Genomic DNA, 27,525 nt, shown 5'->3' with positions numbered 1-27,525 from the left:
GATTTTCTGAAAATGCAAGCACAAAGCAGAATGAGATTATGGGCATTTGACACATTGTAGTTACATGTTTCATTATTCCAGCATTTAGAACATATTAAATTCAAAATTCAGTGATACATATTTGACAGAAACCCATATGGAAAGCTACATTCATACCTGTTCTGAACATCAAATATTTTTAGACTGCAGAGCTAATGGAGATATTTTATATGAGAACTATAGGCTATAAAAGTGTCAACTTTACATTGGTCGGAGTCCTAGGATCAAGTGGGACACAACCATATTACATGATCTACGTGAACAATTTACAAATTATGGACTGTAGTGATCAGAATTAGGAAATAATAATATGTAACTATATTACTGAAATAGACTGATATTATTCAATGTTCAATGCAAGATTTTCAGTGAGGTATGATACATGTTTTCCGAATTCAGAAACGTGAAGTACAGGCATTAAGTTGCATAACCATCCACATTTTTTACTTATTTTTTGCTAAGTAATACTTGTGAGAAGTCTTGGTATGCATTTAGGCAGTATCATGCAGATGGATAGGTCCACTTTGTCACATAATACACAGGGAGGTGAACGAGATCAGTTTTCTCCCATGTTGTATGCAAAGTAAGTAATCTTTTGACTGTTATATTGCCTTCAGAAACAACAGTCATTCTGCCTGTATACTGAGATGTATTTCTGTTCCACTACTGCTTCCCCTCACTTTCTCTTGTGTGCATTCAGTTGCCACCATTTGTTAATTCTCTCATGTGTAAAAAGCTTGATTCATGGGCATAGTGAAAGGCTGTAGGATTGCTCAATGATTCTCACTCATAAACTTTTTCCAGGTAGTTTGGCCATAGAAACACAATTCCAGGGTTATGGACTGTACCTGATATAATATAACACAAGGACTTAAGAATATTGCTTTTTGAAAATAATTTTTTATTCATACTAAATGCATACATTATGTTTTATGGTTATCATTTTATGTATATATGTTTCATTAATAATTGTTATAACTCACCAATACAATTTTGTGATGTTACTTTGAAGAATGTAGCTAGAAATTGTGAAGGAGAAAGATCCCTTTGAAGACATAGGCTTAAGTAGGAGGTTTATATTAAAATGGATCTTGAAGAAATTGGGCGTGAGGTTGTGGATTGGATTCTTTTTTCTTACCACTTCTGTTGTGAGCTGTTGTGAATATTTGTGTTCCATAAGAGATGGGTAATTTCTTCACAGCTGAGTAAGTATTGGCTTCTCATAGTCATTTCATAAAAGAAGATAATTTCTTGACTAGATGAATAACTCTGAACTTCTCAAGGAAAAGCCTGCATCATGGAGTTTATGAGTTACTAATCTGTTTAATTCTTTTTATTGTCTCTGTATAGTAATTCAGCATGTCAAAGAAAAAGTATAATCATAATAAACCTGTGGCAGAAATTGGAGAAGAAGTACGCATTGCTGTAAACCTGTCATTAAAGAAATTCTTACGCACAGAAGAAAATAAAGGTAAGCTGCCTAAAAGGATTACAGAATGATAATTACTGTGTGCTTGAAATAAATTTCTGACAGTAATGCTTTGACAAATTCATCTGTTTTGTTTTCAGAATTTGAATTTCCCTCCTCTCTGACATCTGATGAACGAGCTTACATCCATCAGTTGGCTAGAGATCTGGGTCTTCGTTCAAAGAGCAGAGGGTAGGGATATTGTCTTCTGTCTTTGATACGTATCCAAATAGAGCTGATTATTTATCATACTATTAACTAGTAGTAGATTACTAATTTTAACTCTTTAGTGTGGAAGAATATTCTATGCATGCCCATATAATTTTTTTTCTTTTACACAGGGAAGTGTTTTGTTGACTGTGTTATGGCACTCTCATATGTTTTATTTTGCAGTTACATGAACAAAGCTGTGGGATTCAAGGATTAAATCTCATTAGAAGCAAAATTGTGGTTCATAACAAATTAACAGAACATTTTTGACAACTTTTGATATTTTTACCTTTTTAATAATTTTAACTAATTTAAAATTTGTAGCTTAAGTGCGTCATGTTTGTGTTGAAACCAAATATATATTTATTATCACAGTCTATACACAAACGTATTTAAAATGTTGTTGTTAAAATTTATATAACACTATAACATCTGTAGTATAAAATATTACAATAAGTTATATTGTGTTATATTATGGCGCTTTTATCGTAGTATGGTGTTACATTTATTATGGCGCTTATTATTAATTGTACGACATGTTTCGATGTTTTATGACATCATCTTCAGGTTTTATAACATCATTTTTATCATTTTAAAACTATTATATATTTCGATAAAACATCAAAACATGTCGTACAATTAATAATGAGCGCCATAATAAATGTAACACCATACTACGATAAAAGCGCCATAATATAACATAATATAACTTATTGTAATATTTTATACTACAGATGTTATAGTGTTATATAAATTTTAACAACAACATTTTAAATACGTTTGTGTATAGACTGTGAAAATAAATATATATCTAATTTAAAATGTTGTAATATATAACTATATCATTATTTCTTTACATTGGGAGGAGGAAAAATTATCCCCAGTGCAATGACATGAAAGCATGTAAATGAAGCTGACAATGGCCACATTTGACCGAAACATGTTATAGCGAATGAACTGTGAATGGAAAAAATGAAGGATTAACACAGCACACCAGAGTGAAACACTGCAGACTTGGTAGAAGTAGTCGGTACTTTCATTTCTCTCTCATATTCATGAAACTGTCTCTGTCTGACCTAGAAGTTTTCCTGAAAATTCAATGCAACAAATTCCAGAGCTCCCAATGGGTGATGATCCTGAGCCTGGTCTTTTCACTTTCCTTTATCACAGCTTTCTTCTAACCTATGAACCATCTTAATGTTATCCTTCTATTGCCTCAGTTTTCCAAGTGGCTTTATTCAGATTTTTGTGTTATGCATTCATTCTTTGTCACCCACATCATAGCTTTATGCCCAGACCATTATACCTAGATTTTACAATCTTAAAAATGATGAAAAACTCTCGGGGTAACAAGCCATGTCAGGTGGCTGAATGGTGAATGAACCATTTCTTCTGCCATTGTTTCAAGAGCCTTCTCTGCTCTCATCCTCAGGGCAGCTGGGAAATGAAACTGGTCCTATGTAGCGAGTTCCCATTGGCGAGCGCCTTACATAGGACCAGTTTTGTTTCCCAGCTGCCCTGAGGATGAGAGCAGAGATGGCTCTTGAAACATTGGTGGAAGAAATGGTTCATTCACCATTCAGCCACCTGACACAGCTTGTTACCTGAGAGTCTTCCATCAACTTTGGTCGCTGCGAAAGCTTCACTTTATACAATCTTAAAAATGCTGTGAACTATATTCAATGAAGTTACTCAAATGGATGTTCATTATCATATGAAAATGAGGAGGAAATGAAAAGGAATAGGTACAATTACTGCTGCTGAAATTAAATGCTTGCAGTGGACTGCAAAGTATAGATGGAAAAACTACAAAATGACTGAAGACATTTTGGATGAACTAGAGTTTGAATCTGCATTGACTGAGATTTTATACTACTGAAAGAAACGTGTTTGCTACATTAATAGAATATATGGAGACTGCCCAAATTACTGAAGAGTTACAAACTGCCTGGAACAAGAAAGTGGGGATGGATATTGAAGAAACTGTTATAAATTGCGACAGAAATGTAGCAACAAATGGCTCACCTTGAGAGCTTGGGGATGATGATAACAATGAACAAAGCTCATTCCAGAGAATAGATAGAAGTCCAGATTATTGATTTAATTAACTGTTTATTTTATATCAGCTTCATTAACATTCTTTAAGCCTAAGTAATTGTTTGACTCTCATGTTACATACAAACATGGTTCCTCTCACACCAGGTAAAGATTTACAACAAAAATGATCCTTTGCTGAAGTGGTAATCATTTTATGTTACAAATTGTTGTTTAATTTATCAGATAATCCAGGCAGCAGAATAATAAAATGTCATGGTACCCATTGCTTTCACAGGAAGGGAGCAAGTCGGTACCTAACAGTATACAAGCGAGAGGGTTCCAGTATTGTGCAAGCAGATGCAGTTTTCCAGCTCGTGCGATCATCTAGACAACATGTGTACACACTGTTGCACAAATTTCCGCTCACAAATAAGGAGCGACAAGAATTGTTGCCACTCACTGAGAGAGACCGAATTCTGAATCCTGAAGGTGAGAAAGTCTCATTATAGCTGTTCTGTGAATTCCTGGTAAGATGGAATTCGGTATTAGGGTCAAGGTGAAAAGTACTCTAAGATTATCAAATTATTCTATTTGCTGTCCAGTTAGAAGCATCTTGAAAATCTTCATTATGCTGAAGTGTCTTTTCAGGGATTGGTAAATATGATAACTCTGGGAACTTTAGAGTTGTGCAAAAGATGACATTTTAGAATTTTTGGTTTCCCAGCCTGAGGACCATTTGGTCTGATGCATCCCAAGCCCGAAGTTTACTTTCAAATATGTTACCCACACTTGACTGAAATTTGACTTCCTTTTATTCCAGTCTAACCTATTCACAGTCTGCACTGCTTATCATGTCATTAATACATGTATTATCTTTTAATGTATAAATGACAATAATCCTTGAGTGAATTATTTAATGATGCCCTCTGATCATATGAGGTTTTCAGCCTTTGGAGAAGGGTGCGGAGATATTGAATGCCAAAATTGTAAGGGGTTTCTCAAACTGATTTTGGTCAAGGCTTCTTTGAAAACTCCTTAGGAAATCAAGCCAGTGGGATTTGTTTCTGGAGCATGACCAAACCCAGTTTCCCAAGCTCATGCAGAAAAATAATCTTTAAATAAATTCATGAAGATTTCTGTCTTCTGGGTTGTTGCGCCGTGTACTATGGTCGATGTTTGCCAACGTTTCAGAGGTCATACTGCCTCTGTCATCACTATAGCATTGGCCATTGATTTCTGCATCAGGGAAAATCTTTTTGTGAAATCTGGCACTCTAGTCCAGTGGTATTTTTTTGTTCGCATACCCCCAGATATAATTTCTCTTGAACTTTGTACCCCCAAAGTTGTTGGTGTATAATTCAAGTTATACATAGTATATAATCTACATCTAAAATAAATTACATTACTGATTATTCAGTGTTTATCATAAAATAATATATATATATTTTTTTAAATTTCACGTACCCCCTAAGATGTCTTTGCGTACCCCCGGGGGTACACGTACCCCAGGTTGAATACCACTGCTCTAGTTCCATGACAAAATTTTGGTTAAACTAAACTTAATACCTTCAGTTTGAGTAACTGAAATGCAGTCAAATCTTTGTGATGTGTTTTGTATTTAAATTTCTTCTTCTCCAGGAAGACATTGGTTCATGCTGTGTTATGTTCATGTTTCTGCTAGGTGCCTTGTTTGTTGTATATTTGTACATTGACTTGTGTCAGGAATGAAACATCTTGTCAACATAAAATATTGTTTGTTTCAGTTTTGATTATAATTCACATCTAATGTGATTTTATTTTGCAGGGAAGGACATGAATAAGTCAGTGGGTCGTTTGAACATAGGTGTGCCCCAGATACCATATGCAGTGATAAGCCAGGAGTTGCTTCCATTCAGACAGGCTTTACCCATATGGCCAATGAGAGATGACATTATAAACATAATCAACAGCAACCAAGTTGTGGTTATCAGTGGTGACACAGGATCTGGAAAAACAACACAGGTTATTTTTATTTCTAAATTAAGCTTGAGAATTCTCCTCATATTGTCAAGTTGAATGTTAACTGTAACAGTTCCTTTCTTTAAAACTGTTTCTGCTTTTATTGTTTGTTTCTTCTGAGACTTGACACTATGAAGAAGATTTCGCATGTTTTGCATGTACTTCCAACTTCTGTCACCAGGGTAGAAGATGATAATGGGTGAAATGGGTTGTTTTGGAACCTGTAGGCAGTGGTGGTAGTAGACAGCAATGACCCTTGACCAGGATCTGAAGAATAAGAAAAAATGAGGAAAACTAATGACATTCCCACCTCAGTGTGGCTTTCTGCTTTGCTTCATTTTATATATATATATAACATATAACTGCATTAACATGTTGTGAAAGCTTTAATTTTTTTAACAGCATGATTATTATTATACATTTTTTACATTTTTAGGTCCCACAGTTTATCCTCGAGTACTGTGCAAGTGCAGGCAAGGCATGTCGCATTATTTGTACGCAACCACGTCGTATTTCAGCTGTATCTGTAAGTGAACGTGTTGCTGCAGAACGCGATGAGAAGATTGGACAATCAGTTGGTTATCAGATAAGACTAGAGAGCAGGTATTTATTGAATTGCAGTACTAATAATTTTTCCATTCTGTAAGATTATACTTCATTATAATGGTTTTATAGTTATTAATGGCAGAAGCCAAACTGGTTCCCTGAAATGAGCTGCCTCTTCAATGTTATAATTTTTTTATATGACTTATCTATGTTCTTCAGATTCATCAACACAGCCTGGCACCTCATTTTTTGTGGAAAGTTGAGTTAGCTTTCATATGTGCAGGGTAGTTCATGTTGAATAAGCCATAGCAACAGCTGACAAATGACATTCCACCATTATAAAGTTTGGCCATAAATCTAATTCTCCACGAAATGATGATTTAACTTTGACTCAACCAAAGTGGTGAAGTGTAATGGCATGGCACATAGCAGGCTGTTGTAGTGATACTTAACTTTCAGGATCCATCATAATGGCATGAAATTTCAGAAAAATTTAATATCCTTTGAATGCTCATAAATCACTTCATGTTAACAAATTGATTAGCATATAATATAAGAATTTTAATATGGAACATCAAAATTGATACACAGTAGAAGATTCTTTTTCAGATTTTATCAGAAAGCAGGTACAAATTCTAGAAGCATGAATGAAAATAATAATTACCAAATCTATAAATTATTTAGACCAGAAGTGATAATTAATAAACCATTTAACTGGCTGAGAATCACTGTGTTTTGTTTCAGAGTATCTCCTAAAACAGTTTTGTCTTATTGTACTGATGGAGTGCTGCTTCGGACTTTGATGGGTGGAGATTCAAGTCTTGCCACTGTAACACACATTGTGGTAGATGAAGTTCATGAACGGAATTGTTTCTCAGACTTCCTTCTAATTGCTTTACGAGATTCTTTGTCTAAGTTCCGGTCACTGCGTCTTATTTTAATGTCTGCTACAGTTGACACAGATGTTTTTACGAAATACTTCAACAACTGTCCTGTCATTGCAGGTAATGTATATATAATCCTATATTGTTGCATTTTATATATGATTTGTGTTTGTGTGTGCACAACAGGAAATAATCTCATATACTTTTATATGAGGGTTTTTCTGAAGTGTGATTGCTTTTAATAACTGAGTATTTATTTTTTTGAAGTCTGCAAATGTTAGAATATATACATTTGGTCATGTCTGATATTGTGAGGGAGTGGGCTCTGTTTATGCATTAAAATTCTGCACCAAACTTGAAAATGTTTTGAAAAGCAATCTCATTGTAATGTAAATTAGTGTGAATACATGACAGATTTGTAAGTTATATTGTTGTATAAAATTATACTTACCTGACCACTGTCCTGCAATCAGAACCTGACCTGTACTCACTCTCTTTGTATTCAAAATGTGTATCCTTTTTCAGCATTACCCATTTGTACAATGTAACCATGATAGGAGTATAACCCATAACAATTTTATATAGCAATAAAATCATTGGCAGTATTAACATCTTAATGTTACTTATTTGTAAAATGTTTCATAAAACAAGGGCTTTTTTCTGTGATCCTTGTCACAACAAGCAATATCTAACCTTGATTAGCCACAACTTTTTTCTGTAAGTTTTTGTACTGAGTTGACTTTCAGTTTTGCTTCCTAAGCTGTTTATAGCTGGAGATCATAAACATGCCCTTAATAATGTGCCTATAGAGAAAGAAAGTCTGCATTTCAGAATCTAGGTATTAAAATCATTTAAATGTCCTTTGAAGTCCATTACTTTTTTATCTTGTATTGGCCATGAACAGGAGCTGAAAACTTTTCTTTGACTATGCTTCATGTTTTTTATTTAAAAAACTATTGCTGGACTGGGTATGTTTTACAGACAAACAACAGTTATATATTTTGCTTTGAATATCACAATGTACATATTTTGATGACCATTTTCAACTGCGCTTGACATGATTTCCACATGGAAATTTTGAAACATGTAATTGAATTGTCTGCTAGGGAATATGGTTGACTAAGCAAAATGTAATCTTCAACATTTTGCTGTGAGACATGGTCATATGTCTTGGAAATTTAATTAATATTAATTCATGTTTTTCTTCAAAGTAAGCAGACATATTGGTGTCTTTACTTTATGGACATCTGGCATAAATAACTGATAATGGAAAGTAGAGAAAAACTGAATATGGAGATTAGTAATGATTGGAATTATAACACCTTCTGTATTTTTATATCGCTTCTGGTTTTAGATTCTGGAAGTTTTTAAGTGCTTGATTCATGTTGCACAGAGTATTCCATGAAAGTTTTCAGAAGATATAAAGAGATACTTGAATGAAATCTGTGATTTGCTTTTCTTCAGTTCCTGGGCGACAGTTTGATATTCAGGAATATTTCTTGGAGGATATATTGAAACGGTAAGTACTAGTATTTATTTATTTATTTATTTACAAGTTCCAAGAATCCAATAGTGGATATAGAACACGTCACAAATTCAAGTATAAAAACATAAAATACATACATTAAAAAATTACATCTAGACAAGCAGCGTACTAAATTCAAGACAATATAATTAGTATTTTTATTACAATAGTTATCCAATTAAGTACTCATCCACAGTGTAAAACGAGTGAGTAATTAAGAAATGCCTTAATGCAACCTTGAACTTTTTAAAATTATTTGAGGTATTCTTAACCTCTGTGGGTAATTTATTAAATATCTTTATACCCGCATAGTGAACTCCTTTCTGATAAATAGTTAAATTGGCTTGGGGTAGATACAAATTTTCTCTCTGTCTAGTATCAATAGTATGAGAGTCAATGTTTGATGGAAAAAGAGTTTTGTTTTGTAATACAAACAATAATAAAGAAAATATATATTGTGATGCCAACGGTAAGATATCTAATTCTTTGAATATATTTCTACACGATACTCTATTGCTACATCCCATCATTGTTCTAATTGCCTTTTTCTGAAGGAGAAAAATAGTGTGACTACTAGATGAATTTCCCCAGAAAATGATGCCATAGCTCATTAAGGAATGAAAGAAAGCATAATAAATTGTCTTTAGTACTGAAATAGACATATATGGTTTCATATTTCTAATTACATAGCAAGCCTTGCTCAATTTTTTAATAAGTAGATCAATATGATTCTTCCAAGTTAATGCACCATCAATCATAATTCCCAAGAATTTAGTACAGAAGATATTATTAATGAATTTATTATTATAACTTATTGTAACAGTATCTGACATTTTTCTCTTAAAGTATTAGATTAACAGTTTGAGGTTTGATGTTACCATTTTAAAAATGTTGTTACTGGGAGAAATATGGAACTTTATTTGGAACTGAGTCAGTATTATTACAAGCCATAGTTTATTCTTAGAAGTCAGTTTTAAAAAGTGAAGAAGTTGAGGATTTAACAGTAGGTCAACAAACTCTTTTTGGAAGGCCACTGCTGCTTCCTTCCACATTCCTCTCAATTAACCATTATAGTCATGCGTTCAACATTACATACCTATGCACTTGAGAGAGTGTCATTAAATTGAACTGTACTTGCAGAATTTCTCATATGTGATTTGCTTATTTTGTTACTAATACAGGAAAAGATTTATCCCAGTATATTGGGATCTTTAAACATAAGAATTCGTTACATCTGATAATGCTCATAAAAGCAATAACATTGGTTGTGTAGGTTTAGAATTGATACAAAAAGTTTCATAGCATCAAACCATTGGACTTGGAAAAGTTATTAATTAACACAACAGTTTGAGAAATAACAATTTGAAAGAATATGCATGTCACCGTAAATTGTTGTCTCTATTTTGAATTATCTATCACACTCCACATTTATTTTAAATAATAAGGGAAGGATATATGGTATATTGATGGAGCTTTGTTTTCATTTCTAGCACCAAATACATGAGTAAAGGTATGCAGAGACTGAAGGCGGAGGCTGAGCGTAAGAAAGAACAACAGGCAAAGCTTGAAGTGTGGACCAAGTCTGTGACAGATGGTGTACAGAAGGAACATGTTCATAGGACTGAACGTAGAGCCATTCCAGCACCCATCTATGGTCAGCAGAATGAGGTATCCAGTTATTTTGCTTTCTAGAATACCAGAATAGAACAGCAGTTTGAAACCTGTCCTTCAGATGTAATCAGTTGTAGAATGACATTCAAAGTTGTTGGTAACATGTGGTGATTCTTTAGTCCAGAGATGGTTATTTGACCAGAGTGTTGGTCATTTTGTGTCTTGTAGGTTAGGAATTCTCTGGTATTGCACATATAATGCTTATAATTTTTTTTTTGTTTATGCAGCCATTACCTGAGAAAACAGAATTGGAAGAATGGCTTGTAGAGGAAATGGATCGCTGTATCTCTGAGGCATGGCTGTCAGGCTCAGAAGATGCTTTCACACAGCTTATGCATCTCATTCTGTCTGAGAATGTTTCTGTAGACTATCAGGTATGTACTAGATCAAAGTTTTAAGTAATATTGTAATATGTTGGGTTTTACATGAAGGTCCCTTATGTTTAAAATGAGATATAATTAATAATTAATGTTCATGTCTTGACTATTTATATTGTATACTTCTCTGAAGTTTATTAAATTAAATTAAATTAAATGTCACCGTGATAACAGTATTTTGAGGAATTATGTATAGGGACTTGTATTATTTGAATTGAGGATAATCACATCAGTACACTAGCAGAACTGTTTTACAGTTAGAAAGATGTAAATATTGATATAATGGTTCATATTAGCATTCTCAGACATCAGTAACTCCTCTGATGGTGACTGCAGGCAGGGGCTATGTTAATACAGCTGAGCAGTTGCTCAATCTTGGTGCTAGCCTTAATGTTCGAGCCTCCAATGATTGGACTGCACTGAATTGGGCTCGCATTATGAAGCAGAATGATGTTGTGGAGCTGATAGAAGCATACATGTAAGTTGGGCCTGTAGCATTACTTTTGTTATGGCAACTTATGAACCTTTCTTTGAGAATTACATTTTATGTGTCCAGCTTGCATTTGAAAGATCCCATATTGTATTCCATGACTAACTTAAACATTTGTAAAGATATTTGAAAATGATGGAGAGAGCACCTGTTCGGAATGTCCATGTTTGTCCATTCATTTCTGTACATTAATGAACTACCCTCTATATGAACATATTTTTAAGAAATACCTGAAATTGATGCTGGATTTTGAGCCTAAATTATACTTTTGAGCCATACTGGCCAGTCACACCTGTCACTTTAAGTTCCTTGCCTCAATAAAGAAAACTTAAACTATTTTTTAGGCTTTGCTCTGAAATTGATCTTATTGGTAAATAAGGAGCACTTGAGAACTTGGCAGTGTTGATTGATGGTTCAAAGTTTATTTCTTTTCCAGATGATGATGTGAGGAAACATAAATTAGTAACATACTTTTTGAGATTTGTTTATTTTAAAAGAAACTCAGTATGTATATTAAGAAATTTTGTAAAAATACAGGGTATATGCATGAAATGTATACCAATTTACTGTAACATTGCACATGAACTGGAAGGCATAGGAATGAAAACTAAATACATTTGAATATGTTATACGATTAAGTTTATAATTTATGCCGCTCGAGTTTCTAAATCTTTCCACTTGAAGGACTTCACTCATAGTTTTTAAAGTGGCATCTTATGTATAGAAAACCGAATACATGCCATGGTTTTGTGAGTCTAGATCTGCAGTTGGAGTATGATTGAGATTTCTTACAGCGTTTGGAAGGTTATCTCCAACAAAAATATTGATTTGTGCATGTTATAAATTATTTGATTAGACTGGCCTTGTTTGTAAAGATGACCAATCATGAAGCTCAGGTGGATGCAGTTTGTGCAGCATTTGTTCGCAGTTCATGTGTATATCAACCAAGAATGCTGCAAGTGCCCAAGACAAAGAAGTTTGTGCAGCATTTTACTCCGACTGTCATTCAAGACTTGAAGGTGACAAAGTTTTTGCAGCCAATATTGTCTTCAGTGATAAAGCCACATTCTACTTATTCGGAAATGTAACTCTTTGTAACGTGAGAATGTGGGGAAGCGACAATCCTCGTGAAGGTATTTGAACATAATAGGCAGTCCAAAGTTATGATATTTTCTGGGCCACTCACAGTGTCTTCATTCAACATCTCTTCAATGTAGATCATATAAACTTGATAATATAACCTATTAAAATGCATTTAGTTTTTATCGCTGTGCCTTTCAGTTCATGAGCAGTGTTTCAGTAAGATGCTATGTATTCATGTATTTTACTCTGTATGTTTTAAGTTTTCTTTCTTTCTGGTTATCATAGCGATATGAAAGTAATGAAGAATAATTCAATATTCTAAAAGTTCTTTGCATTATCTGAAGCAACAAGTTAAAGATTTTCTCATATCTATTTTCATTTGATCACTGCAGTGAAGTTTCATTCTATTGTAGTTACACTGTACTTGTTCACAGTCGGTGAATTATTTACCATTCTGCATACGAAAAGATCTAGTTAGTTGTATTTGTAACTCCCTATACTGCTTTTATAGACATCAGTGGCTTAATATTACATTTAAAGTAATATATGTTAGATATGGAAACTTTATAAAATTTACTAATATTTAACCTTTGTGGCAGTTTAGTGTGGTTGATCACTTTGAATATGAATAATAGCAAGCACATTAAAAAAATGCTTCTTAATGGATGGAGACCCAAATTTGTTGTATGGACGAACAGGCTTACCTTTGTAGTATGTACTGTTATTCTCTAAATTTTTTAACAGTATGTTCTGAAGGAAGGGTTTTGTTTTTGTTTATTAAGGTTCTACATTTATTTATGTCAGGAACACAGAATTAAATAATTGCCCAGATTTGCTGCTGGCAAATGAGGATCCAGAGCTGGGGGAGGAAGAGAAGGAACTCTTGGACATTTACCACCACAGCTTCAATGATGAGAGCATTGACATGGGTCTCTTGATGACCCTTCTGTTTGACATCCATACCTCCCAGGACAAGGGCAAGTCTTGCTAGAAATGAGTTAACTCTTCTAGACTTGTTGCTATCATATTTATTCTTGGACAGAACAGAATAAAGTGAAGCTTTCGTGGCTACTGAAGTTCATGAAAGACTCTCGGGTTACAAGCTGCGTCATGTGGCTGGATGGTGAATAAACCATATCATCCGCCAACATTTCGAGAGCAATCTCTGCTCTCATCCTCGGCTGCTGCATAACAAATCTGGTCCTCTGTAGTACGCTCGCTGGCGGGAACTGAGGTCTGTAACCCGAGAGTCTTTCATCAGAACAGAATAAGTTCATTGTTATGATTGTTGATCACTGCAGAAATAATCCATATTATAAGCTTTAATTATATTTAAATTAGCATAAAAGCCCATTGAAATTCAACAGGGAATGATTTCTTTTGTATTTTCAGCCCTTATTCTCTTTCCTCCATTCCTTTGATCTCTTTCTATTTAAACAAAATTTATGATGGTTTTTAAGTGTATTCTAAAACTAAACCAGTTTATAGGCAAAAAGAAATCTCTCAATACATGCCTTAACAAGAGAACAACAGTGAATAATATCAGCCATGTTACATTATTTGAACATTTTCCCTGAGGTCTGCACACATTTAATATCTCCTCTTGTAGTGCAACCCAACATGCATCAAAGGAAGCAAATGTTAGTTTGGTTTTTATATAATAACTGATACAAAGTTTAAAGAATTGATAAATACAAACATCATTAAAAAATGAGAAAATGGATTAAGCAAGGAAATGCAGATTACACTACCATACATTTACCCATTTTCAACAAATCTTAGACATCATTTTGATTTATAGGTTGTAGGTATATTTGCAAGAAAACCTTGCCTCTCCTGGTAGTAATATTTAGTCACAAACATATTTCTGCCTAATAGCTTGTCATATATGTCGGTTAAAGAAATGTCATGTTGTCATAAGCCATTCTATACTTTCTGTAGATTATGATGCACTTCAATTACCATGTTATGTATAGGAATTGTTACACTGAATTAAATTTATTTTTAATTCAGTTTTTTAAGAACTGAACTTTGCCAGTTTGGCATCAAAATTCCCAAACAGTTTGTAGTTTAATTTTTTTACTTGTCTCTAACAGAAATGTCTATTGTAATTACTTTTGACATGGAGTATGAATATGAAGCTGTATGGCGAAGCTTTAAAATTTACTCAAGTTGTATTGTTGTTAAGATGGGAGCGACATGAAATGTTACTTGGACACAAAACTGACATATGAATTTGTACTAGGTGCAATTCTTGTGTTCCTGCCGGGATATGAGGACATTGTGATCCTGAAGGAAAGGATTACAGCTGAAGAGAAGAGGTTGTCTGAGACTTGCAAATATGCCCTCTATATTTTACATTCAAACATGCAGGTAGGAGTTGTAATTGGGTACAACTATGTAATTCTCTTGTTTATATTACATAAAACTTTTTGAAATACTTTATAGGCAGTTTGGTTGCTTTATGTTGTCCTTCAGGTATTTTGTATTGCTGTTAAAATTCTTTCAGAAATTCATCTATAAGATATGCTTCTATGTATAACTTTGTCTTAAAGGGGTGAGTTGCATCAAATGTTAAAAATGATCTGTTTTGACAGACATTGCATTTGCCATCTTCTGGGTCAGTATGTAATGGTTGGCGTTATTGGAAGCTTTGACACTCCTACTATCTAAAGATGTTTAGACAAAGCTGGTATAGTTACATGAAGGTCAAGTGGGCCCTTATTCCAATAAGACATATATGTCTGGGCCAAACAGAAAAGTTGACTGTGGCAGAGCATAGATATGAAACAGGCCACAGCATCAGCTCCAGTCACATCTCCATCCTGGCCAAGGCAACAGGATCATATGATAAAGGAGGCCCTCAAGCTCAGGCTTCACCTCGGAAACAGTAACAGGGATGGTGGCTTTGCACTCAGTCGATCCTGGTACCCGGTGATGAACTTACCGAAGCAATATAGAGATGTACGAATCCTGAGACAATGCCAAGCAAGGCACTTATATAACACTGCCCAATAGGCTTCTATTGGTTCACACACATATCCAAACATGGGTGTGGTACAGGTATAGATATGGGACAGCTGGCTTTCACAGCCACATTAGATGCCCTCATGATGGGACAGAGGTGGTCCTTGAGTCATTGGTGAGTTTTTAAGTATTAGACATCACTGATGGCCCATGAGTGTTTTATTAATAGAAAAAGGGTATTTAGATTTTTATGTGATTGGGTATATTTTGGGTTTGTATATGCAGATATTTTTTTAAGATTTATTGAAATATAATTGTCTGCATGCCTTTATATTTTCAGACTGGAGACCAGAAACGTGTTTTCTGTCCAGCACCACCAGGTGTCCGTAAGATTATCTTATCAACAAACATTGCTGAAACAAGTATCACCATAGATGATGTGGTGTTTGTTATAGATTCAGGGAAGATAAAGGAGGTTAGTATGTAAGAATATTGGCTTCAACTTCGTCAGTACAACATTTTCAGATTACTGCTTTATAATAAAACAAGGCACAAGATAGCCCAGAACCAAAACCCATTCTCTTAATGCCTGTACATGAATTAAACCATATCTGCAGTATTCAGTAACTTGTATATTTGACTGAGATTTACTGATTTGAATGATACTAACATAGTTTCTTCTGAATAAGATTAAGTTCATGTTATATTTACTGTAAAATATCATAGTTCCCAGTCTTTGTATGAGCTACTGTATTTACCTGCCTGTAAAACAGGTTTTTATATTTTTTATTTTTGGTAAAATATAGTGGGTCATATTAAAGTTATGATTGAAGGAAAGTGTGTAAAGAAGCAACATTTTAACAATTGCTGCGAAGATATGTGCATTTTATAATGACCAGTGCCCATCAAATGAGAATTCACATTTTGATGCTCAACCAAAGAGAAGTAAAACATACAGTGAAAACATTTATTAAGCACTTCATATACATGTGAATTTTGAGATTTGGTACGGTTGTTAAATGCCACTTAGTTTGTAGAGATGCAGCGATCTTTTGTGAAAAACTGATTTAGGTCATGGTATATGTTGTTTATGCCTATATTTGACATTTATATGTGACTAATGTTATTAATTTTTTTGTGTAGCTGTTTCTCTATCTGCTCTTAATGTCATGATGCTCATGCGGATTCTCAAGTTTCTCATCAGTACATTCTTCTTAACCCTTACTGTGGCTATATCTGAACAAAATACTTTCACTGTCTGAGTCTTGCATATCTGTCAGCTAATTTCAGTCACATAATGCTGGGTCATAAAGCAGAGATATTATAAAATACTGACACATTTTTGAACTAAGTTGCACAGTAAAGTAAATATTCTTCCACCTTGTTGACTTGGTATAAAATATGATAACTAGTGCAGAATAAGGAAGCGCAACCCTTGTCAACGTAGGAAGTATGTGGCAGATATACTATATGCATTTGCTTATACTGTAGCAATTCTTTCTCCTCCTTATGCACTTGAAAGGTTGCAGCAGGCAATTATAGTTGCTCCTAAAGTGTAACAAATCCAAATTATGTCTACAGCTAAGATAAAGCAGGCTATGGCTGAACCACATGAGTCATGACTAAGGCGATTGTTCTAAAAGAGATATTGAATGATTGCTATTAAAAGTTAAAAATAATTGTTCTGAACAAGTAACTATAGACCACTAGACTCCAAGAAAATCTTAATAATTAATTCTTTATAAATCTTTTGGAATCATAAATTATAAAAAAGAAAATGACTTTGAACAAGTGGCCATATAGGCCAATAGACTCCAAGAAAATCTTAACTAATATGATTTATTAATTATTTATACATTTTTTGGAATTATATATAGCCAAATTTATCTTGTCTGTTTGGTCTGTTTTGTATAAACTGCACATTTTTATGCTAATTTTTAGTTGGAGGCTCAACTGTAGCTTGTTTACTAAAATATTGTATTTTTGTGCATATGGCAGAAATCATTTGATGCGATATCAGGCGTTTGCATGTTACGTCCAGTCTGGATCTCCCAGGCCTGCGCTCAACAGCGAAGGGGTAGAGCAAATCGTACACATCCTGGAATTTGTTATCATATGTTCTCTAGCATACGATACAAAGCTATGCAGAAATACCACACACCAGAGATTCTAAGGATTCCATTGCAGGTAAAAGATGATAGTTTATTGTAGTGTTCAGTGTAACAAGAATGGGCTTGTACTTTTATTTATTTAATGTTAATTTCTATTAATATTGAATATAAAACTAAATTTCAGCCACAAGAAGGAATCAGATTTTGCAAGAACTCAAGATTGATTCTTTAGAATATCATCTCATGAATGTAAAAACAGTAATTGATACAGAGAGAACATATCACTGATGCATTTGGGCCATAAGGTGCAGCAAAGTATGTAATAATGTCTTGGAAAATTTTGAACCATTTTTCAGTAATGTTCTGTGTGCATATTTAATTTGTTTTATTTCTGAACTTCACTGTCCGTTATACAGGAACTTTGCCTCCACACAAAGCTTCTAGCACCTGCCAACACACCAATAGCTGACTTCCTAGCGCGAGCTATTGAGCCTCCATCACTTCTTGTCACAAGGAATGCAGTACAGTTGCTAAAGGTAAGCCAGTAAAGTTTTGTAAATGTCTGTAGGAAAATATAGTCTTAATTTATGGGTCATTGTGCACATTGTGATTGAATGCAGTTTTAAAATCTTATAATTTCATAATGTTTATTGATGGGATTTAGTCTCATGACACATGAGTCCAAAATTGACAGATTTGTTTATTTATAAATAGATTGTATGGTCATGCAGTTATTTTATTTTAGTCTGCAGTTTTCATTAGCATGCAGATTTTTTCATCCAGGATTGGTGTGCAGAGTACACGAACACTTCATTATCCATCTCTCCGCAAAGCACCGTTCAGTCTTGTAGCAGATTAAAGTTTCTGCTCCCCACACTGGTAGCAAGCTAGTTACCTGGGCTCTGGGATAACAGCTCAAGCAGACATCTCACCATTATACAAACCATTTCAGCTTGTGTCCATTTGAAATAGAAGTGTTTAAATTAATTTACCTCTTCTCATCTAGTCTTTTTATTGATCCAAATGAAAAGGTAGTTGAAGTTTGATAAGTCAGGTCAAGAAAGTTTTCATTACATTTTTATTTGTGTAATATTTTGAGAAGTTGTTTTTCTCTATGCTGGTGGTGTTGTGGTAATTCTCACTCCATAGCACCACTGTCAGGTTGTCTTTATCCAGGAGAATCATTATTTCTCATCATTCTCTAGGGCTCTTAGCATGTCACATGTGGTTTTAGAGATGTTTTTTTAGATTTAGTTTGCGCTACAAGCCACACAGTCAACAGCGTTGAAAATGAGGACAGAGATGGTCCTAAAAACGTTGGCGATTGATCACCAACTAACACAGCTTATAGCCCGAAAAGACTATTAATGAAAGCCGCCGTGAAAGTTTCACATCATATGTCATCTTCCATGTCTGTCACTTCAGCGTTTGTTTTATTCTTGTGTTAGACCATTGATGCATTGGATTCATGGGAGGACCTGACAGAACTTGGCCATCACTTGGTTGATCTACCAATTGAACCTCGACTTGGCAAGATGCTGCTGTATTCTGTGGTACTGAAGTGTCTTGACCCAGTACTTACAATCGTCTGCTGTTTAGCTTACAGGTGAATTCCTTTAAAGATACTGAGTACAAATTTAATATTAATCAGGCAAAACTTTGTATTTGCAAGAAGCTGGTACTGTTGTGTTTTAACATATGTCCCCTTCTTGTTCTGGAGGTTGAAATATGCTAATAGTAGTTTTGATTAGTGTTATGTGATCAGTTTAAGAAAACAGTGAATAGCTACCATTGTGATACAGAATTGTAATTGACTTCTCAGAGTTAGATTTTACTTCACTCATGAAGGCAAAGGGAATATCTGGAGAAAGTGTGAGTTATTAATGTTTCTGGTTGCAAGTCTGCAGAAGAGCTCTTTCCACAACCAAGACACAGAAAACAATGTAAACAAAGACAGTCAAGCTCCAAATTCTGAAGAATGAGTGTTGCTCATTAGCTGTAGCCTACTGAGTCCAATTTAGGAGAACTCTAATTTGCTGAAATAGGCAACTCTGTAACTTCATAAGCAATTTGTTGTGTGGGGAAAGTTTGTTATGTGGGTCAATGGAGGCCTGTGAGAGGTAATTTTTGACTGGATGACTTATGCAGGGGTCCAATGTATTTGGTTTGCAGAGATCCCTGCTTTACCCTCACTAAGGAGTAATTTATCATGACTCGTTTAAAATTCTAGGACAGTAGCATGACTTTGGTCACTAGAATTTCTTCCAATACCATGTAATAACTGACTAACTCCATATAACAGATTTTGTAAGAAGCTATTAGTTCCTTATCTAGTATGGTCACATCTTTTAAGGAAGTTGAAGATTTGTTGCCATGTTTACAGGTGTGTGTTGCTTCACCCTGTCCTGAGCCAGTTGAATCAAATCACACTCTTGCACTTTTATTTCTTTGAGTCTGTTTAAATGTTATCATCCTATCCATGCCTAATTTTTCCAAGTGTTCTCTTCCCCCATGTTTTAAAATTAAATTTTTTTGTGTTATTTATTACCTCTCCAATTCATGCTACATAGCCTGCCCATGTCATCCTGCAATAGTAGCCCTTTATTTCAGTGTAGCCTATAGTACCTGTGGCATTGACATTTTGTCCACTACTTAAGATATCTATAAAAAATTTACTCTGAGAAGTCATTGTTAGCCAGAAAGGATAAATTTTCAGGCATAGCATTTACATGTGGTTCTGATTCGTGTGGCGATGGCAGCTATTAGCTTCTCAATAAGGATTATGCTCCATTTACCACCAAAAAAATAAATAATAATAAAAAATATATATATATTGTATTTACTATAAAGGAGTGTAGAACACAATATACACGCAGTTCATTTTTTTTTATAATTCCAAATTTTGAGACTTAAGAAATGTTATTAAAATGTAACCATTATGCACATTAACAATATATCTGACTTCCTAAATTGTTTTTGTGAATAAGACCAGCAAGCTTGAATGCATTTAAAATCTATTGCATTGCTTGCACTTCAGAACTATTTTACTGCACTTACTGTACTAGTAAACATTTGTACAATCTCCAGTACTGTCATTTGTGCTTGTTAGAATACCTGAAACTTGTTTTGTGTATGATAGGGATCCTTTCATCTTACCAGCACAGCCCTCACAAAAGCGGGCATCTTGCTTGAGCAGAAAGAAATTTGCTGGAGGAACATACAGTGACCACATGTCGTTACTCCGTGCATTTCAAGTATGTAGACTCCCAGATGTTTCTTTCTAACATGTAGGGTAAATCATGTGACTGTTTTTTTGTTTGTTTTTTCCCAGGAAAGCTGGGGTTTTAACTTGGGAAAAGATTATGGTTAGGATGAGTTAATACACAACAGATGTTTCATATACAGTGAGTGTAATACAGTAACAATAGCTCTGTGGTTATGAGAACTCATACAAAATCCACAAATAAACTCTGTTGGCAGAATGCAGTTATTGGTTGTTAAAGCATTTGGCACATAGAGTTACCACAGTGCTTTAAAGAGATGAATGAAAATTTTAGTTCAACAAATTTAGTTTTCTGTAAACATGTTTGTGAGTTGTTTGGCTGCATCAACATTTTCAGTATGCAAACAGCAATAAAATCTTTGGCGATCTTTGCCAATATCGCTTTTGGATCATGCAGTATTGTCCTTTGCTTTATTGTACATAATGATGAGTGTAATGTGTATTGCATAAAGAAATAATCAGCAGAATGTTAACTACATTGAATTCACATCTTAAGGCACTCAGAATTGCGAAGTATAAACTCTGCTGACATGAGCAAGACAAAAAAGTACATGGTCAGAAAATGCTAACATGTACCCCACAGAAACAATGGCATTGTAATTAAGTATGAGCAAAGTCAGTGTCTACTTGATACAGAGAAACAAAATAATAGACACAAAGACAAGATTGCCTTCAGTTTTCACAGATGTCATTTGTATCTTTGTTTGAAATGTGTGACCACTGAAAGAGTTTACCACACGAAGTTTGGAATTTATTGTATGAATGCTTGAAAAGTTTTATTTTTATTAGACATGGCAACATGCACGTGGGAATGGCTGGGAACGTGTATTCTGTGAGAAGCATTTCATATCAGCGGAAACAATGGAGATCATCGTGGGCATGAGGACACAGCTGTTGGGTCAGTTGCGAGCTTCAGGTTTTGTGCGGGCGCGAGGTGGAGGTGATATCCGTGACCTGAACAACAATTCTGAGAACTGGGCTGTTGTGAAGGCTGCTCTGTGTGCAGGAATGTATCCAAATTTGATTCGAGTAGATCGAGAACACATGCAGCTGAGAACTCAGTAAGTCCATCCCAGATATAATCTGAACAGTGATAGATGTTTGATTAGTATTGCTTTCGGGAACAAAAGAGGGGAGTATTTAAAACATGCAATTAATAAATTTGAACAAAGTAGTAAAAAGAAGACCTCTGAAGCATGTAAAAGAAAATATAGGTAAGGGTTTATATGTACAGGCTACATGGCGCAACAACTCAGAAGACAGCCATCTTCAGATTCACACCATAAAACCCTCAAATCCTTCATAAACTAAGTGCTTAACCCTTTCACAGTTATGGACAGAGAATTTCTGCTGCTTGAAAATGTTCACTGCAGGTTATGGACGGAGAATTTCCATGATCAGTACTTGATGACATAATTTTTTTGTGTGTTGGTTAAATTTAATTTTGTTATTAGAAAGTTATTATTAACATATTAGACTGTATTACCTTACCTCTGGAATTTGCGGTATGTGTGATAAATCTCAAAACAGGGCTCATAACACAAGGGAACATATCTGCATGCTGAACACAACGCATCAGAAACTGGCATACTTTTTACCTTTGTTGGTGAGATGTGGGTCACAAGATGTCTTTTAAATGAAGGGTTGCTGATGTTGAATTCTTACTACCAGAATGTGGAGAGTGTAGCATATGGTGCTCCTTGATCAAGCTGTCACAATTCTGAGTCCAAAGTCCAGGTAGGTCATTTTCTCCCTGGATTGAGGGCTCTCCAGGTTAAAAGGCTGTTATGTATGGTAATGCCTAGCATGTGCAAGAACAGTTTTTATACCATTTTATGATTTTGTGCATAGATGGATGTGATTGTGCAAACTGGTCAGCTATATCAACACCCCCCGTATTCTGGTTGTATAGGGCCTTCTTATCTGTATCCTTCGGAAAATCTATGCAGTTTTCTCAAACAGTTTCTAAAGCTTTTGTGCCCTCTTGTGGGGTTCAATATAATAATCCTATTTTACATGCTTAGTTTAAGGATCTTGGGTTCTGTTGAACTATAAAGGCTGATTCACACTTGCAGGACTATGTACTTACTGTTATGTTACTAAAATTCTTGTTAGTCTTGTTTCAATTTGATTTACATTGTGAGACCACCTTTGATTCACACATGATGGACTGTACTGGGACCATGTCACCATGGACGACTACTTTGAACGTGACTTCTCAAGGCCACAGTCTGACACAGTACCGACTGAGTCCTGCATATGTGAATTAATATTCGGTGCCTTGTGCTGGACATACTGAAGTGTGAAACAGTCCTTTTTGGCTGGTGTGCAGATTCTGACATGCAATGGTCCATAAGTACATGGTATTGAATGTATTGAATTTTGGAAACGTTTTTTGATCTTGAATCAATTTTATGACTGTCATCCATTGAAAAGTCAGAAATTGAAATATTGTTTAATTGGTCCTTAATTGAAGTTATATTGAGACTATGGAAGGATGATACAATCTCCACATCTTCATGTTGTTACATTTACCTCCTCCAGCATACTTCCCTGTATTCCCTTCCAGCTGTGTAGCTATTCTGTTTACAGGAATTGACTAGTGGTGTTTGCTAACAGCAAGTGCCTAGAGACTGGCTGACATAGACCAGAGGGGCCATCAGGGATATACAATGGTAGATGGAGAGAAGAGAGCATCAAGCCCCATCCGTAGAACTTATTTCCACTTCCTCAGTATAGTCAAAATGTTAGCATGATCAAGATTAAACTAGAAAAAAATTACAAGTACAAAACTGCAACATATTTTGTGAAAAGACACTTAAAATGTGTTAGATATTACTGCATGTAAATAGAACAAATTAATGGGAGGCCATATTGGGACTGTGCTCTGTGAACTGTAACATATGACTGTTGACACATAAGTACTTGACACTCTCCAAATTATTATTTATTTGCATGTCTGTTTCTAATAGGAAAGAATTCCGAGTAACGTTCCATCCATCATCAACCTTACGTCAGTGCCCAAAATCACCTAGTACATCAGTGGCTGCATCACACACAGCAACAGTTGAGGCTCTCCCATCAGACTGGCTAGTGTACGAAGAGATGAGCCACTCAGGACAATTCTGTCATGTACGTTGTTGTACACTGGTCACACCTATCACAGTTGCTATCTTTGCTGGACCAGCACGAATGCCACTGGATGCTGTGTCTGAAGCAGAATGTAAGTTGAATTAAATATATGTTATATGATTAAAAGTTTGTGTGAAAGCTTAGCATTATGTATATTTCATATTATTTAACATTTTTATTTCAACCATTTTTTAGTAATTAGAGCTTCTTATAAAATAAAATAAAATTCAACCACTGCAGACTTTGATTCCAGTACCATTTGTAATTGAAATCCACAGAGTAATTTTGGAGACAAAATGCATTTATTCTGTGCACTTTGTCAAAAGAATGCATAAGAACCTCGTAAGTATAGTTGTGCAGCAAAAAATGCAGAAAGAACTAGGATGCAAGAATATGTATAAAAGAAGGTAAGCAAGACATTTTATCATAATACACATGCGCTGTCACATTTATACCTGCAGTATTCCGAGGAGATGGAGCTGTTGAGACAGAGAGTGATAGTGAAGTAGAAGAACGACCAAATGGACAAAACACGACCCTTAAAATTGATGAGTGGGTTGTGTTTCGTGTGGATGCTGAAGCTGCTCACTTAGCGCTGCAGCTGCGACAGAAATGGCATTCATTGTTTCTGCGTCGCATGAGGGCTCCTGCTAGGCCTTGGTCTCAGGTAAACATTACATACATGGATCCTAATTTCTGTATATTATATCAGAAATTTATATATTTAGAAAAATATAAATCCCTAATGTGTCTAACATCAATAGACATTTTTTATCTTTTAATGTTTACATAATATAATATAAATCAATAAAGGTGTGCAGAATTATTATTCAGCATACACATTATTATAGTATTCACATCACTTGACACTTGGTGAGAGTCAACAAGAAGTTACCACAGTGTTGCCAGTAATTTCGTGCCCCTACCAGCAATCTAACAGAATATTTGGAGTCAGAGACATTTATGACTAATGAACAAGTATGGAACAGATTATCAAACATACGTTTATTGTACTTGAAGCCTAAACATTTCAGTACCTTTAATATAGATGAAACTGAGTCCTGATATGAAATGTTTTCTTACTCCTGTTATAAAATTCAATCAGTTGTGTGCAACATCTTTCACAAAATTTCCTGTATTTGTTGTTCTCTTTGGAATCTTGATGTTCTTTCTCATTGTCTCGATAACAGCAGAATCATCATCTGTCATTATCTTTGCCTTCTTGCACATTCTAGAAACACTCGATGTCTTATGCCAAAAGCTTCAGCTGCTAGGTCTTGGAACTTTGAAAAATTCAGTTTATTTCATTCAGTAGTATAAATTATTGAAGGAATTGTATATGCTGAATAGTGTTTTATGAACCTGACTACAGACAACACTATAACCAGTATCACCACTGCTTCCATTTGGCTTACTGAAATACTTGCCATCTTTTGTGACAGTCACCATATTTCTGTAATCTTTGCAGCTCATGTGGCCATATCATGAACATATCACATGCATCTGAGCCACATAACCAGTTTATATTCTGATGCTGGATCAAAAGCTAATCATTCAAAGTGTTCCATGAAGAAGTTGCTAACCACTGGGCAGAGGAAGCTTCATATTTTCATAACCTCTTTCAATTAGGAAAATTTGTCATCAACCTGTAAATATGTGGTGTCTATACACACTTTGTTAACTCCGTAATTCCCTTAAATTTTAAGGTGGTGCATAGTGGCAATGTCTGATCATTGCTAAGCAGGTTTCTGATGCTTGTAAAATGTATTCACTGGCACATTTGTAAAAATATTAACTACAATAAAGCTCTGAGTATCTTGTCTAATGAAGGGGAGAAGATATATGAATAATTGTAAAACATGGACAATCAAAAATATTATATTTGGTACATTCATTGAACTTTGAAAATTGTTTTACATTTTGTTTTCATAACTGATGTTATTTTGAGAAATAGTTTGTAAGGATCACTTGTTTTTGTGAACTTTTTAGACTACTCCTCATTGCAGAATGAATTTTGCTCTCTTCCGTCTCACCGTCTTCTCCCTTCTGTTTTACGGCAGCATTGACAATGTCTGTGTGTCAAGTGGTGAAAGCCCAGTTCACACGCATTACTCTGTAGCTATTATTAATCATTTATTTGCTTGGGTTTTACACAAATTGTATGCATCCTATTTCTTTACAATTATATGTTCAGGTGGATGAAGCAGTGGTGAGGACAATCATCAATCTACTGACTGCAGAGGAGCAGACAGTGGGTCTGCAGCAACCATCAGGAATTGGCCAACGTCCTCGGCAAGTGGCTATCGACTGCTACCCATCTGGTAAGTTTATAAATCTTGTGTCATATACTGCCCAGTCTGAATATAATTTTTGGGTCTGTGTAAATCATTTTCTGGATTCAGTAAGAATCATGAGCTAGCCAGAAGAAGTAAGATGATGAAGTTATAGTGTAAAAATACAAAGTCTTATTGTAACTTTCAGATGACTGACAATACAAACATTTTTGAAGATGTGAGAATTTTCAGCTAGAGCAGATTATGTAATTAGTGACATCTATCAGATACTGTAAAAATTTCAAGTTTTATTAAAGCATGTGAATATCTTACAAAAGGATTTTAAGATGTTCTTGCCAGGCATCTGAATGTTGGTTTTAACCTGTGGATCAAGCACTTTTCTTACTGATAGAAATTTTTGCACAGTTGTGAATATGAATGAATGATTTTGAAGCTATGAACTAGATTGGTAACAATTTGTACAAGTCTCTAATGATGTTTGTGTGTGTGGTCTCAGTATTATTTTAACCAAGATTTCAGGTAGATCAACAGATGGTAGCCTCAGCATAGGCAAATCTAAAACCTTACATAGATTTTCACACTCACAATTTCAGTATCTCCCTCATTAACATTACATTATTCTTCAGAGCTCTAATTGCTTGAAAGTCACACACAGTTGCATATAATTAATTGAATATTTTACTTTCTTGTGTGTGCATAATCTCAAGATTAATTTAAAAAAGCATGTACACGTGTTATTAACTGCTGTATACATGCTTATATCAAAGTAGTATCACCACTCAGTACATATTCCCTTTCATCAAATATTGATTTTATATTTCTTTATCATAAATTGTTTTCAAACCACAGTTCACCAGGATCTAAGATTTAAATGATCCCTGCTGAAGGAGTTCGAAAATAGAAGTACGTGACTCATGATACTACTTGGGAATTGAAAATATTTGACTTTGCTTAATTTGCTTCTCTTAAGTAGTAAATATAATTTTAGATCTGTAATTCTTTGCATTTTTAATAATATGCTTTCAATTGAAAGGATTGAGGAGAGCCACAGAGGAAGGAGAAACCCATGTTGAGAATGTCTTCCTGGGCAACACTGAAAACCGAAATATCTTCAAACAACAAAGAAAGTTTGAATATTCACCCAAAGTGACAACTGATCATGGTGAGAAATACATTTGAATTCACAGAGTTTCTTTAAGATATTCTCTCACATTCAACTTTTATTCAGATTAAAGTTTTCTGAAGTGCCATAGAACTGACAGTCTTGATTCTTCAGGATGCAGGTGTGAATCTTAATATGTAGTTTCTTGTATAAAGCAGATTATCGATTACTGAGCCATATGTAATAAGAAGCACATATATTCTGATGTCATGACAGGCATTGACCATTTTAGGGATAGCTGTAAATCT

General features: G+C 34.7%; 1 protein-coding gene across 3 annotated transcripts in view; it reads left to right on the top strand.

Annotated features, from left to right (window-relative positions):
- LOC110838014 (3'-5' RNA helicase YTHDC2) overlaps window positions 1-27,525 on the top strand; it is a 36,362-nt gene that overhangs the window by 1,494 nt on the left and 7,343 nt on the right. For all 3 annotated transcript variants that reach the window (XM_022080764.2, XM_022080763.2, XM_022080762.2), the window contains exons 2-23: window positions 1,390-1,510; window positions 1,609-1,699; window positions 4,050-4,243; window positions 5,559-5,755; window positions 6,189-6,355; window positions 7,043-7,302; window positions 8,647-8,701; window positions 10,198-10,375; window positions 10,606-10,752; window positions 11,052-11,233; window positions 13,133-13,305; window positions 14,574-14,701; window positions 15,636-15,770; window positions 17,294-17,482; window positions 17,823-17,942; window positions 18,855-19,012; window positions 20,546-20,660; window positions 21,479-21,750; window positions 23,662-23,912; window positions 24,283-24,488; window positions 26,016-26,142; window positions 27,149-27,277. In XM_022080764.2, coding sequence (XP_021936456.1) covers window positions 1,399-1,510; window positions 1,609-1,699; window positions 4,050-4,243; window positions 5,559-5,755; window positions 6,189-6,355; window positions 7,043-7,302; window positions 8,647-8,701; window positions 10,198-10,375; window positions 10,606-10,752; window positions 11,052-11,233; window positions 13,133-13,305; window positions 14,574-14,701; window positions 15,636-15,770; window positions 17,294-17,482; window positions 17,823-17,942; window positions 18,855-19,012; window positions 20,546-20,660; window positions 21,479-21,750; window positions 23,662-23,912; window positions 24,283-24,488; window positions 26,016-26,142; window positions 27,149-27,277 — 3,586 coding nt within the window. In that variant the 5' untranslated portion in view covers window positions 1,390-1,398. The remainder of the gene's footprint in view (window positions 1-1,389; window positions 1,511-1,608; window positions 1,700-4,049; window positions 4,244-5,558; window positions 5,756-6,188; window positions 6,356-7,042; window positions 7,303-8,646; window positions 8,702-10,197; window positions 10,376-10,605; window positions 10,753-11,051; window positions 11,234-13,132; window positions 13,306-14,573; window positions 14,702-15,635; window positions 15,771-17,293; window positions 17,483-17,822; window positions 17,943-18,854; window positions 19,013-20,545; window positions 20,661-21,478; window positions 21,751-23,661; window positions 23,913-24,282; window positions 24,489-26,015; window positions 26,143-27,148; window positions 27,278-27,525) is intronic.

Source organism: Zootermopsis nevadensis, unplaced genomic scaffold (genome assembly GCF_977971745.1).
Source record: "Zootermopsis nevadensis isolate Lab colony 2312 unplaced genomic scaffold, Znev_1.0 Znev_ptg000012l, whole genome shotgun sequence".
In the NCBI taxonomy this organism is placed as follows: domain Eukaryota; kingdom Metazoa; phylum Arthropoda; class Insecta; order Blattodea; family Termopsidae; genus Zootermopsis; species Zootermopsis nevadensis.
Note: the sequence above shows the minus strand (reverse complement) of the source record. Positions and strands in the feature narration are given on the sequence as shown.